This window comes from Megascapheus bottae, chromosome 5 (assembly GCF_031878675.1).
Source record: "Megascapheus bottae isolate mThoBot1 chromosome 5, mThoBot2.hap1, whole genome shotgun sequence".
Taxonomy (NCBI): domain Eukaryota; kingdom Metazoa; phylum Chordata; class Mammalia; order Rodentia; family Geomyidae; genus Megascapheus; species Megascapheus bottae.
This window is the reverse complement of record NC_143513.1, coordinates 39,264,373-39,279,252: the sequence shown is the minus strand read 5'-3', so window position 1 is coordinate 39,279,252 and position 14,880 is coordinate 39,264,373. Positions and strand designations below refer to the sequence as shown.

General features: G+C 37.5%; 1 protein-coding gene across 1 annotated transcript in view; it reads left to right on the top strand.

Moving 5' to 3' along the window:
* Reln (reelin) overlaps positions 1 to 14,880 on the top strand; it is a 422,671-nt gene that overhangs the window by 392,726 nt on the left and 15,065 nt on the right. The window contains exons 51-60 of the mRNA XM_090332938.1: positions 1,847 to 2,001; positions 3,233 to 3,447; positions 6,170 to 6,347; positions 8,866 to 9,041; positions 9,176 to 9,282; positions 10,493 to 10,735; positions 11,690 to 11,865; positions 13,393 to 13,466; positions 13,622 to 13,783; positions 14,447 to 14,604. Of these exons, the coding sequence (XP_090189064.1) occupies positions 1,847 to 2,001; positions 3,233 to 3,447; positions 6,170 to 6,347; positions 8,866 to 9,041; positions 9,176 to 9,282; positions 10,493 to 10,735; positions 11,690 to 11,865; positions 13,393 to 13,466; positions 13,622 to 13,783; positions 14,447 to 14,604 (1,644 nt within the window). The remainder of the gene's footprint in view (positions 1 to 1,846; positions 2,002 to 3,232; positions 3,448 to 6,169; positions 6,348 to 8,865; positions 9,042 to 9,175; positions 9,283 to 10,492; positions 10,736 to 11,689; positions 11,866 to 13,392; positions 13,467 to 13,621; positions 13,784 to 14,446; positions 14,605 to 14,880) is intronic.

Below are 14,880 nucleotides of genomic sequence, written 5' to 3'. Positions count from 1 at the left end.
GGGGCAGTGGTGGGGGGAGGGAAATGGGGACCAAGACATGAGAAAGGGTATCAATGTATGTGAAGTGATGCACCTTCTATCTGGTGAATATAATGTAACTCTTCTAGTAGTTACATTAAAAAATATATGGAAAAAAAGAAAGAAAAGAAGCTTAAATTGAAAAAAAACCAAATGGGGCAATGTCATTCTTTCTGATGGCAGCATAGAATTCCATTGTGTATAAGTACCACATTGTCTTGGTCCATTCATCTACTGAGGGACATCTGGGTTGGTTCCATATCTTTGCTATGGTAAATAGTGCAGCAATGAACATCATTGTGCTCGTGGATTTAGTATGTCCTTGTTTCTGGACGATTGGGTAAATGTCAAGTAGTGGAATTGCTGGGTCATAGGGGAGGTCTATGTTTAGTCTTTTGAGGAACTGCCATACTGCTTTCCACAGTGGTTAAACGAGTTTACACTCCCACCAACAGTGTAGTGCAGCTCCTAACATTCTTACCACTATCACCACACCACTTCTCTCACTTTTTAACTTTAGACTCGACATTGTATTTTTGCCATTTAACAAAGCAATTTATGAATACAATGCATCTTGATCTGTGTCATCCCTTCAACATCTTCACTCTCCTGCCCTGTTTTTCTTGATCATGTGGTATATGCAGTGCATTCTTAAAATATCTTTAATTAGCATGTTTTAGTTGTACAAGAGAATTTCATTGTGACCCTTCCATAAAAGTATACAGTGTTTAGTCTCACCATTCTACCATCACTCACTTTCCATCGTCCTCCACACTCCCCACTTATTAGAACAGTTTCCACAAGTTCCAGTGTTCCATTTTCATATATGCATACAGAATACATCAGTCTTATTCAGCCTCATTTACCCTCATCATTCTCCCCCCGCCACCACCCCTCCTACTAGGGACCTTCAGACCTTCCCCTAGCACAGCCAGTTTCATTTTCCTCTCTTTTGGTTTGGATATGTATATACTAATTGTACTGAGGGTTTTTACCACATGCATATATATCATATCATATGTGTAAGATCATGATCCTATATATATCATACATATGGATCAAAATAACCACCTTTGTAGATCCCTCTTTCCCCATGATCCCTATCTCCTATTGTTCAATAGTTTTTAGAGAGATTTCTTACACAGCTCTCATGTATTCATATTATATGTTCTTCACACACACACACACACACACACACACACACACACACACACACAGAAACACAGGGCAAAGGTTGGAGGTGATGGATGTCGACCATCTTGGTTGGTGATGTTACATATTGCAGGTGTATAACTATTTCCAAACTCATCAAGACATGTATGTTAAAGTATACAATGCCTGACTATAGCTCACTGAAACTGTAGAAAATTCCTGTTTTACTTGCTTTTAACAACCTAAAGGCTACTACTAGAATTTGAAAAGCAGTGGCTACCTCAAGTTCTTTAAAATTCTTTCTCTTTACTACATACTGCTTTAAAAGTTAAATATCTGTCAAGAAATTAGATATCCATTTCCCTTTGATATTCATTTATAACACATTCAATGCAAGCAACTTCACTTGTGTGTATGTATATATATATAATGTTTGCTTTTATAAAGTAGATTTATTTCAGCCATTCTAGCATACACGTTTCTAAAATGACATGTTGACATTAGTGTGGGTTGTATGTAATGTATTCTGTGTGGGAGAAGTTTCTATTTTCAAAGATTTTTTTATTAGCATGCATTAGCATTTTACGTACATACCTTCTAGAACTTGCTTAAAATGAATATATGCTTGGAATATTTTATCATAAAGTCATCACGAGAGTTTTATCTATTTTTTAAGTGAATGAGCACTGGCTGTTCCACGATGACTGCACAGTGGAGAGATTCTGCGAGTCTCCTGATGGTGTCATGATCTGTGGCAGCCATGATGGACGAGAGGTGTATGCAGTGACCCATGACCTAACCCCCACTGAGGGCTGGATCATGCAGTTCAAGGTGAATACATCATGGTCTCCATTGCGGAAATAGCCTTCCCTTGCCCACAGAACCAATCAAAAACATCATGGAGACAATGATGATCAAATAATTCATTGGCTTAACATATACTTTGAGAAATAAAATTTATTAAGAAAATACACAACTCATCTATGTAGTCCATAATGACTTAAAGTATTTTATTTCTGAACTATCTGTAGATGTAACTTCCATAAGACTAAATATATTTCTGATAAAGATTCACTGCTGCAAGTGTAAAATATTGATAATAAAAATGTAAGATACTGATTCCAACTTCCTGAGTTAAGTTGGCAAAAATTGTTTTTTTCAAAGGAGATTAAAGCTATATAATGGTTGTCTCTCATTTTTTGTTAATAAGAATATTTTGGGGGCTGGGGGTTTGGCCTAGTGATTGAGTGCTTGCCTAGCATGCACGAAGACCCGGGTTTGATTCCTCAGTACCACATACATAGAAAAAAGATGGAAGTGGTGCTGAGGCTCAAGTCGTAGAGCTCTAACCTTGAGAAAGTCCAAGGACAGTGCTCAGGCCCTGAGCTCAAGCCCAGGACTGGCAAAATAAAATAAAACATTTGGATATTCCTAGAGAAATATAGTTTTAGGAAACAAAGTATGATTAGAATCCATACCAACATCTACTTTAGCCAATATCCTGGCCAAGATGTATTCTGATGTGTTCTGTCTATGTAAATCCCATGGTATGAGCCAAAAATGTTGCCTCTGCCCTATCTTCCCTAATGGAGGGTGCTATACTTTCGTGAAATTACCTTCTATTACCACTTCATTGCATCTAACTTGTGGGTGAAAGTGATTTATTGAGAGCCATAAATTGTATGACAAAATAATAAAATTGGTAAAGCTGTTAGCAATCCTTCTTGGTCAAGTATTCTGCCAAATAGAAGTGCCAGACCATTAACAAAAATAATTTGTAAGAGCAAATCCAGGCCTTCCAAGGCAGTCAGCCAGAATAGCAGAAGCACAAGTTTCAGCTTCTCTCCAAATCTCCCATACAACCTATTTGGCACTTTCTGTCATTTGTCACCTTGGGCAAACATTTCAACCTCATTTGCCCATCAGCAGAACAAGTAATGAACCTGGAAATGCAGGGTGGTGTATATCAAGTGACCTGTGGCTTTCTTGCTGCTAAGACCTTGGCACAGAAATCTGTAACATGGTTTTAATACCTTGACAATCTTGATTTTCTGTTTATTAGATCTCCGTGGGATGTAAAGTGTCTGAAAAAATTTCCCAGAATCAAATCCATGTGCAGTATTCTACTGACTTTGGCGTGAGCTGGAATTACCTGGTCCCTCAGTGCTTGCCTGCTGACCCAAAATGCTCTGGAACTGTTTCTCAGCCATCTGTATTCTTCCCAACTCAAGGGTGGAAAAGGATCACCTACCCGCTCCCAGAAAGCTTAGTGGGAAAGTAAGTCAAAAATTAAAGCCTGCATCCAAATACACAGCAGGCAATAAGAGAGACTGTTGTCAAGTCTGAAATTATGTCTGATTGTGGATAAAATCTTCTCCCTTGCCCTCCTAACTCTAAGACTTGCTTAACGCTAAGGAAACTTCTATAATCAATTGAGTTTAAGAGACCTGAGAAAATAGTCCTTGGCATGTCATTCCATTTTCCAAACTCCAGTGTCATCAAGTGGGAACAGACCAGTAATGGCCTTGGGGGTCAAATGGGGAAGTGTATCCTGCCTTATTGACCTTGTACACAGTCGTGTACACATGCTTTCTAATTCCATGATGAAACAAGGAGCAAATCCTAATGCATGCTATTTGTATAAGGTAGCTTATGGGTTTCATTTTCCTCTTATCACGAAGTGTAATGTTCTGCACCTGCAGCGAAAAGTAATTAGACTGGAGCAGTGGTGAGCCAAGGTGATGAAACCATGCTTTGGAAAGCCTGTAGATAAGTTAATTTAAGCAATTCTAAAAGATTTCCCTTCTACTGTAAAATTAAGAAAAGAGATGCATTAAACAAAATGACAGGCACACTTCTACTGAATTAATCATGCAGTCTGGCTAAATGAAAAACTTTCTCATGAAACAGATTATGATATATGACCAGAACCTGCAGGACCTTTGTAGATGCATACACACATCTTTTCCAGTAGCCTGTACATATCACTTACTATATAACCACTCCGTTTTCTAGACTGAATCTAAAGGGCTTATTCGATTAGCATACTAGGAAATATGTCAGAATACTTTCTGCTGCAGGAAACCAAAACAAAAGTAATATACAAACTGGCTCAATTAAAAATAACATTTGTAGCCTGGCACCAGTGGCAGACACCTGTAACTCTAGCAACTTAGGAAGTTAAGATCCAGAGGATCACAGTGCAATACCAGACTGGGCAGAAAGGTCATCAAGACTGCATCTCAGATATAATCAAAAAAAGCCAGGCTAGAATATAACGAATGACTGTTGTCCTTAATGTACTGTTATCTCTCATCCCTTTTGCTATCCCTTGGTTATCTCATATTGTTACAATATTTCACCTTGTTATCTGATATATTGGATATATGTGTATTTGGTTATTTGAAATCGGATAGAGAAGGGGGGAAAACAAGTTGAGGGGCAGTGACAGGGGGAGGGAAATGGGGACCAAGACTTGAGAAAGGTTACCAAGGTATGTGAAATAATGCACCCTCTACCTGGTGAATATAATGTAACCCTTCTATTAATTACAATGAAAATGTATGGAAAAAAAAAGGTGATGACTACATTTCCAACATAGATGGAACACAGATGCAGACAGAATGAAGAAACCTGATGAAGATTAGAGGAGAAAAGGATAGTTGGGAGGGAAAGAATGATGGAAGGAGATGAAAGGATTTTGGAAGGATGATGAAGATGACTTGTATATTAGATTGACATGCTGAATTTGAAGATGACAATAAATAGCACAAAAGTTTAACAAGTTTCTAAAGTGCATATAATTAATAGAATATTTTGTTGCTCTCAAAAAGAAGCCAGGCTAGAGGTATGATCCAGTTGGTAAGAGTGCCAGCTGATCAAACAAGTTAAGGAAAGCCAAAGCCCTGAGTACAAACTCTAGTACTGGGGTGAGGAAAAGGCATCAGTTATATCTCTAAGGAAAGAATCCAAAGCTGAGGGGACGTGTTCCCAAGGACATCACTCTCTTTCTTCCAGCTTATCTGCCATCCACATCAGTGGTGTCCTCACTCTCAGGCTGATTCTACTATTAAACATAAAATTCAGCCAGAAAACTACACCAGAATCCTTCCTTAGCTTAATCTGATGGGAGAGAGTTGCTTTTCTTCCTTGCATCCTACTGGCACAAATTCACCCATTCTTGGCCACTCAATGAGTAGAAATATTATGATGGTTATCTCCTAGGATTCACCTGAAATGAACCACCCACACATCATCCTAGGCCCGCTTCCCTCTCTATTGACTTTCTCTCTGTTTAAATTATGTGATATAACTTGCATTCAGTTAAATTCTAACTGTTCAGATCAATGTTGTTTTTATTCTTCTGTATCCACATAACCCCCACAGAAAATCAAACAGAACATTTTATCACCCAAGAATGTTCTTTCATATGCCCTTTCTATTTTTTTAATCCAGGATTGTCCGACTGATTTTTTTATAAAAAGATTGGTTAGAATCTTGTTTATTCTGTCAAAAGATGGAGATGAATCATGATGAATTTAAAGTCTCAGGGAAATTATGTTTAATATGACCTGTTTAAAATTGTTTTCTAATTGGCATAGTCACTCCAAGAATCAGAAGTGGCTTCATCCAAGCTAACAGCTCCTTCCCCTTCTGTGTGATTTCAGAAGTGTGCTGACAGAGCCCAAATTGTTCCAAATTGCTCCAGTTCATTCGAAATCTGAACAGATTTATGTTGTACACATATCCCTATTGTTTGGAATAGAAATCTTGCTGGTTTCCACTTGTTTTACAAGTTTGAATAAAATTTAGATGAAAGCAGCTACTTATTCATAGTGCCATCCATAAACAGAAAAAGAAAATGGTGGTAAGAAAGCAGATTTTGTCTAGCAAGAGTACCTTACTTGCCTTTTCTTTCAGTACTGATATACATGCAGCCAAAGGGATGTGAATGATGTTGGCTTTTGCTTTTCACTCCTTTGGTTTGTTTTATCAACAGTCCTGTGAGATTCCGATTCTATCAGAAGTACTCAGACATGCAGTGGGCAATTGATAATTTCTACTTGGGTCCTGGATGCTTGGACAACTGCCGGGGCCACGGTGATTGCTTAAAGGAACAGTGCATCTGTGATCCGGGATACTCTGGGCCAAATTGCTACTTGACTCATACTCTAAAGGTAATGTTTAAGCCACTCACAGGAGCAGTTACCCACACTACAAGCCATTTCTAAAACCAATTAAAATGGGAGACTAATAATCCTATTGCAAGGTCCTTTGTGTACCACCCCCCTAGGAAGTAAATCCTGTAGTTCAAAACTTTACCATGTGGACTAAGTGCAGTGATTTATGTCTATAATCCCAGCTACTTGGGAGGCAAGGATTAAGAGGATGGTATTTCAAGGCTACTCCAGGCAAAAAGCCAGTGACACCTCCTCCCATTTTTACAAACGAGGCAAGTGTGGTGAGTCACATCAGTAATGCCAGCTATGTGGTAGGAGGATCGAGGTCTGAAGTGAATCCCAGGTAAAAATGCCTATCAAAATTAATAGCAAAGCAGATGGTAAACATGAGGCCCTCAGTTCAGAGTGTAGTACTGAAGAAGAAAAAAAAGAAAGGAAAAAAGTATTAGGATGAAGTTCTCATCCAACTTCACTTACATACTGTTGTATACATTAAAGACTATAAACATCCTGGCTTTCTATTTAAGAAGACTATTTACATAAAGTCAGCTATTAGTCCTTTTTTGCCAGTCCTAGGGCTTGAACTCGGAGCCTGGGCACTGTCCTTGAGCTTTCTCAAGACTAACAGTCTATCACTTGAACCACAGCACCACTTCTGGCTTTTTCTATGTATGTAGTACTGAGGATTCCATCCCACAGCTTCATGCATGCTAGGCAAGCACTCTACCACTAAGCCACATTCCTGGCCCCTATTAATCCTTTTTTATCTCACATTTTCAATTAATGAACTATTCAAAGGAAGATTTTTGTCCTTGTTCTGAAATGAAGCAAATTTTACAGTTCTATTATCACAAAAGACCAAATTTTCATATTAGCATGAACAGTGCCTGAATTTTGGTTCAGGAAATTCTGTGTAATGGTTAATTGATGGTAAGAACTGATTGGATGTTAAGAATAAAGAGATCAGCCCAGGAAGCTTTTGCTATTATTTGATATTCACCACAGTTGCCACATACACATTTTATTTCCATGAATAAGTATGGTGTATTTTTCATATGCATGACAGAAAAATGGCTGAGCTAAGGAGATAGCAGTGATTGAAACCCAGGAAAGGCAAACCAGTTAACAAAACCTGCCCTGTAATTTTTGTTTCTCTTCAACACTTCAACAGCTTTGAAACTGAAAAAAATACTCAATACAGTTGAGACGACACTGACTTTTTTTGTCAAAAGGTCTAAGTCATTTCACCAAATGAATGGGAACACATGAGAAACCCAGCTTTATAAACCAGGCATAATAAGTAACCTAAAGGTCCAATGTCTCATAAACTAGATTTCATTAGGAATCCTCATTTGAACAAGAAATTGTACAAATCGACATTGTGAATTCTGATTCAAATCTTTCTCATTATACTATGTGTGGCTAACTACGCATCTCTTCTGACTCATGTTCTTACATCTAAACCTTCATTTATAAAAATTGTATTCATTTGCCACCATTAGTGAAGTAAAGTAAGACTGACAGGCAATTGCTTGTCTTTAATTATAGACTTGATGGTATTCTAAGCTTGAGAAAAAGAGAATCTATTTAAATTGTCTTAACATACAGTCAGATAATAACTAGGTGACTCTCCCAAAGAACTATGTATAATTACTGTAATTACAAGTATAATACACAGTTATCACCATATGTTTTCATTTTAAAAATCTATCCCAAACTAATACAAAATAGTATTATGGACAAAATGATTTTAGTATGGAGAGAACAAAAAGAAAAAATAATATTTGACTATATATATTAGTCTATAAAAACTGCATACACACATATACTATACACTCATAAATATGTGTATTATGATAATACTCTTGTGTATTATATAAACATATACAAAAAAAGGATGCTCCTAAATTGTAATTAATGTTGTTCTGAAAGTTTAGTCACATAAGATAGGGTTGGGTGTATGCAAAGGTAAACTATTTTTCTTCATGTTTACTTGAGTATAATAAATAATAAGTACATCCTCATGGAATATATTCAAAGTATATTTAGCAGATACTTGTAAGAAGAAACTTTCTATTACAGTTATTCCATCCCATCATTTTCTTGTTACATGTAATTAACTCATATTAACTCATATGAACTGTTTGTCTTTATTTTGCAAAAAATAAACAAATATATACATATGTTTTGTAGTATTGCTTAAATTTTGCATATAGGACTTAACTTTTTGCATACAAAACTTTTGACTTTAAATTATAAATTCTCAACTGTTCTAAATTCTAAATTATCTCTTGACTTTAAAGCAGAAAACTTGCATTAAGCAGTTGGGATGATATTCAGTACATGGTTGAAAAGAAAACTGGAGCTTCACTGCTGGCTTTTTAAAATATCTTTGGTAAAAAGCATTGAGATCAGCTCTTTCCCTATGGCTAGTCACTTTATCTTGTCTCAAATATTCCACAGTTACGATCTTAGGTTGCTCTTTGTAATCCCACCCACTCGTCTTACTTGTCAGACTTTCCTGAAAGAACGCTTTGACAGTGAAGAAATCAAGCCAGACTTATGGATGTCCTTAGAAGGTGGAAGTACTTGTACTGAGTGTGGAATTCTTGCTGAGGACACTGCGCTCTACTTTGGAGGATCCACCGTGAGACAAGCTATTACCCAAGACTTGGATCTCAGAGGGGCAAAGTATGTTGACTTTTTCTATTTTTATTGTGGATGTTGTAATGTGGCCTCAAAGCGAAGCACCCCTGTGTGGAAGAAATTGTTAAGCTGAACTTGAGTAGAGTGCTGGTTCTAACTTATCATTCTGATGCGTTTAGATTCCTGCAATACTGGGGACGCATCGGTAGTGAGAACAACATGACCACTTGCCATCGGCCCATCTGCAGGAAGGAAGGAGTGCTGCTGGACTATTCCACCAATGGAGGCATGTTTCTGGGTGAAAGGCATACCTTGGAGCAGATTTCCATACTCCATCCACCATCTCTCAGGAACATCTTCAGAAAGCTTTTGCTCACAAGGCAAATTGTGAAAGTCACAAAGCAAATGCTGGAGATCATGGTTGCACTCTATACCCCCCATATCTGTGACTTCTGTGCTACACAAAATCCACCTAACTGAGGAATCAAGAGAGAAATCACATTACAAATGAATGTCAAATTTTATGAACTATATGTTTAGCCAAAGCTTGATTGACACAATTAAATAAGACAAATTTTAAAACATTTTAAAGCATGTTTCAAAGTTCCCCTGACAACAGACATATAATAAACACTATAGAACTCTACCAGAAGCTTCATTAATTGCGAAAGTAAATATTCTGAATTCATGAGTCTGTTATAGAATAGTTTATCAAAATTATGATTTATTTTAGATCAGCTAAAACCAGACAATAATAAGAGTTTCTTAGAAAATATGTATTAGCAGACAGATATCATTCTTAATAACTATCTGATAGATAAAGCTATAATATTTTATCTCATTCAAATTTTTTTTTCTAAGTAACTTAAACATTTCACTGGCAGTCTTACCAAGCAATAAGAAATAATTTCAGTCTGGGAGTGTAGCCTAGTGGTAGAGTGCTTGCCTAGCATGCATGAAACCCTGGGTTTGATTCCTCAGTACCACATATACAGAAAAAGCCAGAAGTAGTGCTGTGGCTCAAGTGGTAGGACACTGTGGTTGAGAAAGCTCAAGGACAGTACCCAGGTCCTGAGTTCATGCCCCAGCACTGGCAAAAAAAAAAAAAAAGAATTTTAAATCAATCTAATTGCAACTTTCATATATTTACAGTAGTTACATTTTAACTCTGGAAGTTATCTTTAAGCGTGCATATCTTACTATCTGTAAGAAAAACTACTCATAAGAACCTAGAACTTTTAAAAGCAGAAAATATATCATTGTTTTATCTTTAGTATATTTGTTTTGCCCTCATATTTCTAAATTTCCTTCCCCTAAAATCATCATCCTCATATTAAAATTTTTCTAAGTACTCTACATTCATTTCACAAAAATCTATTTTCATTTTCCGGTAAAAAGATTGCTTTGGGAAGTTTATACTATCTATAGTATACTGATTATTGGGGGATGCCGGTATTCCCAGATATGTTACTATGTTGATGCTCCTGTGTTTATAGGAATCACTTGGACATTGCTTCATGAGATGGATTTCCAGAAATACATTTCTGTTCGGCATGACTACATCCTGCTACCAGAGGATGCCCTCACCAACACAACTCGACTTCGTTGGTGGCAGCCCTTTGTGATCAGCAATGGGATCGTGGTCTCTGGGGTAGAGCGGGCTCAGTGGGCACTCGACAACATTCTGATTGGTGGAGCAGAAATCAATCCTAGCCAATTGGTGGATACTTTTGATGACGGTAAGAAACAGTTTTCTTCCCCGTGAGCTATTATCTGCTATGTCTTTCTTCAGATAAGTTAATATAGGACAAGCACCTAGAAACAGGCCTAGCACAGACTGTGTAGGAAACTTTTTGTTGCTGTTACATCCAGAAGTTTAAAGATCTTCATGTTGGAATGTAACTGAGAATGTAATAAATCTTGCTATAGACAAGTATCTTCTTTTAAGTATACTTTGGAAATATCATACCTCAAAATAATTATTTCTTGTAACAGTTTATCACAGAGATACATGTTACAATGGATTAAGAAATGTAGCAAGAAAAACTTTGTATTTGTGCAATTTACTGGTGTACCTGCGTGAGAAATTATATTTTAAGAGTGGGATACAATGCTACGGACATGGTATTGGAAATATAAACAACTACGTAGACATAAAAACTATGGCTCTATAGGCATAATGTTTTACTACATAGACTAATATGTATCTATGACATACAAACCCTCAGCCTAATTTTAATTATGTTCTAAAATCTAAGTGCCAGTGATTGTATATAGAGATTCCCTTCTTGAATACTTGTTTGTTAAATATGTCATTTGAAATATGATGTAAAAATCAATGTTAATAAATTCTTTAAATAACACATAAAAAATTAAAGAAAAGAGTGGGATAATCCTGAGGCTGGGGATATAGCTCAAGCAGGAGACGATCTGCCTGGAAAATGAAAGATCTTGAGTTCCAACACCAATACCAATGCGGGGAGGGGCAGGAGACAATGTAGTAATCATTATTCTAGCATTTAGTTGGTGTTCTTTTTTGTAAATTTGTATTGGCACCTCAGATTGCTATATTAAAGCAGATAAATTAAATAATGAGTAAGCCAGAAGCTAGAACCCACACAGATGTAATTCAACAGTACACCAGTAACTTTAAGAAAATAACATGCCATGTTGCTTTAAATTCACCTTAACAGAAGGCACTTCTCATGAAGAAAACTGGAGTTTTTACCCCAATGCAGTAAGGACAGCAGGGTTCTGTGGCAACCCATCCTTCCACCTCTACTGGCCAAATAAAAAGAAGGACAAGACTCACAATGCTCTCTCCTCCCGAGAACTCATTATACAGCCAGGATACATGATGCAGTTTAAAGTAAGAGAACATGGCTCTTCAAAACAAAAAGTGGTATCTTATTTGGGCTGTGTATTAGAATGTTTATTCCCTGACTTATTTCACTTAACATAATTTTTCTAGGTCTTTGAATTTCTTTACAAATGGTACAATATCATTCTTTCTAATAGATGAGTAAAATTCCATTGTGTGTGTGTGTGTGTGTGTGTGTGTGTGTGTGTGTCTGTGTGTGTGCGCGCGCGCGCGCGCGTGTGTGTCTGTGTGCCTGTGTGCCTCTGTATGTTGCATTTTCTTGGTTCATTCATCCATTGAGGGGCATCCATATCTTGGCTGCGGTGAATAGTGATGTATTGAACATGGTTATGCACATATCTTTACTGCATCCTGGCTTTACTCTGGTCTTTTTAGATAAATGCCCAGGAATGGAATTGCTAGATCATAGTTCTGGCATTAAATTCTAATATCCCATTTTCATGACTTTCTTTGAATCTTCTGTTTCCATTTTTACAAACTCCCTTATTGCCCTAATTAAGTCAACTGCCCACTAAGCACTCTTTCAAGCCTGGATCTCTCTACATTCTTACCTCGCTTTGCCATCACAGATTAACCTTTACCAAGCTATTTACATGATTCTTTCACATAATGCCACTAAGTGTTCATTGGTTCTCTTGTTGATCAGTTAAGTTCAAACATCCTTGACTCATAACCAAACTCATCTAGTCTTTCTAATCTTACCTTGCCATACTCCTCGTTCTCTCTTCTTGGATCCAGACACACTGTGTGCTATATTCCAGGCCACTCTGTCTGCTCACACTCCTTCTGCCTAAATATCTTCCTCTTCTATCCACCTCTCAGATGCTTCCTCCTCTCCAGAGGCAGTTCACATACCTGCTATTTGATTATTTTCTAATGCACTAATTAGACATAATCCCCCCAAGAAGCACACTAACATTGTATTTGTATCTTTTATAATCCCTATTATTATTATTTGCTCTATGCTTCTGATTTTCCCTTTGAATTCAGACTTATTTTATTCATGAATATATAGGTAAAGATAGCACCAACCTTCCATGGTACTGTCACCAAATAGGATTTGTGGATTAAAGAAATAATTAGGATACAAATTTATTTTTAGTTTAGTTTTTAAACTTCAAATGACTATACAAGGCAATTACAGTTTAACATCTGTTTATGTATCTGGTGCTTCTTGATCAGAGACATTACTTCCATCAGGACTTAAATTTGAATCACCAGTATTTTGTATCAATTGTGCATTATTACTGATTCAAACATTTAATTGCAAATATGCAGAAAGCTTATATTCATATGGAAAAGAAGGAAGCTCTAAGAATGAATGTTAAGTAGTTAAAAATTGGCTGTTTTCCACTCCAAATAAAAATTTAATACCATCTAGGGATTTAGGATAACAGTGAAAATGTTTCAAGGCAAAGAGACTTTCAATTTCTTCCATAACTTCTCCTAGCATTACTTACTTTCCAGCTGGCGCATTAGCCCTGCCTCTGTACTAACTGTTTATGTTTGCTGTAGATTGTGGTGGGTTGTGAAGCCACTTCTTGCGGTGACCTCCATTCTGTGATGTTAGAATACACTAAGGATGCAAGGTTAGTGAACTGATACTGTATACTTTGCAAACAAATATATTTAAGAAATGAGAAATTCATGATGACATGATTTAACCCCACTTGAAAGCATTACCTTGTCATTAGCCATTTATTTATTTTGGGGTTTGTCTAATGTTTATTTTTGGTTTCTGTAGGTCTGATTCCTGGCACCTTGTTCAGACCCAGTGCCTCCCCTCCTCCTCAAACAGCATTGGCTGCTCCCCCTTCCAGTTCCATGAAGCCACAATCTACAATGCGGTCAACAGCTCAAGCTGGAAGAGGATCACCATCCAGCTGCCTGACCATGTCTCCTCCAGGTGGGTTGCCTCTGAAGGTAAAACAGTAGAACTGCCTGCAGATCTCTAGAGTCATACAGAGAGCTGAGAAGAAGAAAAAATGAGGAAGTGTAGTTAGTTTTAGTTGAAGCTCTGGGATCTTCTCACATTTTCTCTCAACCCAAATCCACAAATGATAAGTACATGTCTCAAGGAAAATATAGGAGGATATTTTTTGTAAGTGATTCACCAACCTTGTATGTTCTTTAACTCCTTACTGTTCATGTGCCAGATTAATTCAGAAAGCCCTGAATGACAACCCCTAAACAAACCTGGAGCTGACAGCTCTGCCTTGTGTTCTGTGCTTCTCATTCAGATATGAACACCCGTGAGGCGTGGAGCTGTAAGGTTGTTCAAAGCAAAGGATAAACACAATGGTGCAACATCTTCCTAAAGCAGTGTCCATTTTACCCAGAGCTTTGGAAAATCATATGCCCATAATTATACAGGCAGGGAGTAGGAAATTCATACACACATACAAAAAAAATCCTCCCAAGGAAGATGCCAGCTTCTAGTGAGGCAGACATTTGGTGATGAACATCCCAAGTCTGAGGAATATGAGTTCACTCAGAAGCCATATATATGTCAAGAGGCAAAGGCTGGAACACTGACTCCTGACTCGCCTCTGTTTTCTGGGTCTTTCAGCGCAACACAGTTCCGCTGGATCCAGAAGGGAGAAGAAACTGAGAAGCAAAGTTGGGCCATCGACCACGTGTACATTGGAGAGGCTTGCCCCAAGCTCTGCAGTGGGCATGGATACTGCACCACTGGAGCAGTCTGCATCTGCGACGAGAGCTTCCAAGGTCTGAACCTGACTGTTGTTGAGACAGAACAGCATGAAGGCTCCTCATCAGAACACGTACACACAGTGCAGTCGGACACGGATAGGCTCCAAGATGTTGGAGATGATAATACATTCCACAGTTATTTTTCTTTTGAATAAGTTGTTAACTATTGTGTGCTGTGTTTCAAAGAGTACCTTTAAAATATACTCAGAAATCCACTTAGTATAATCCATTAAAAATTTATAAGTAAGTATGAATCCACATAAGCCCACTCAGCATGGTCTGATATTCTGT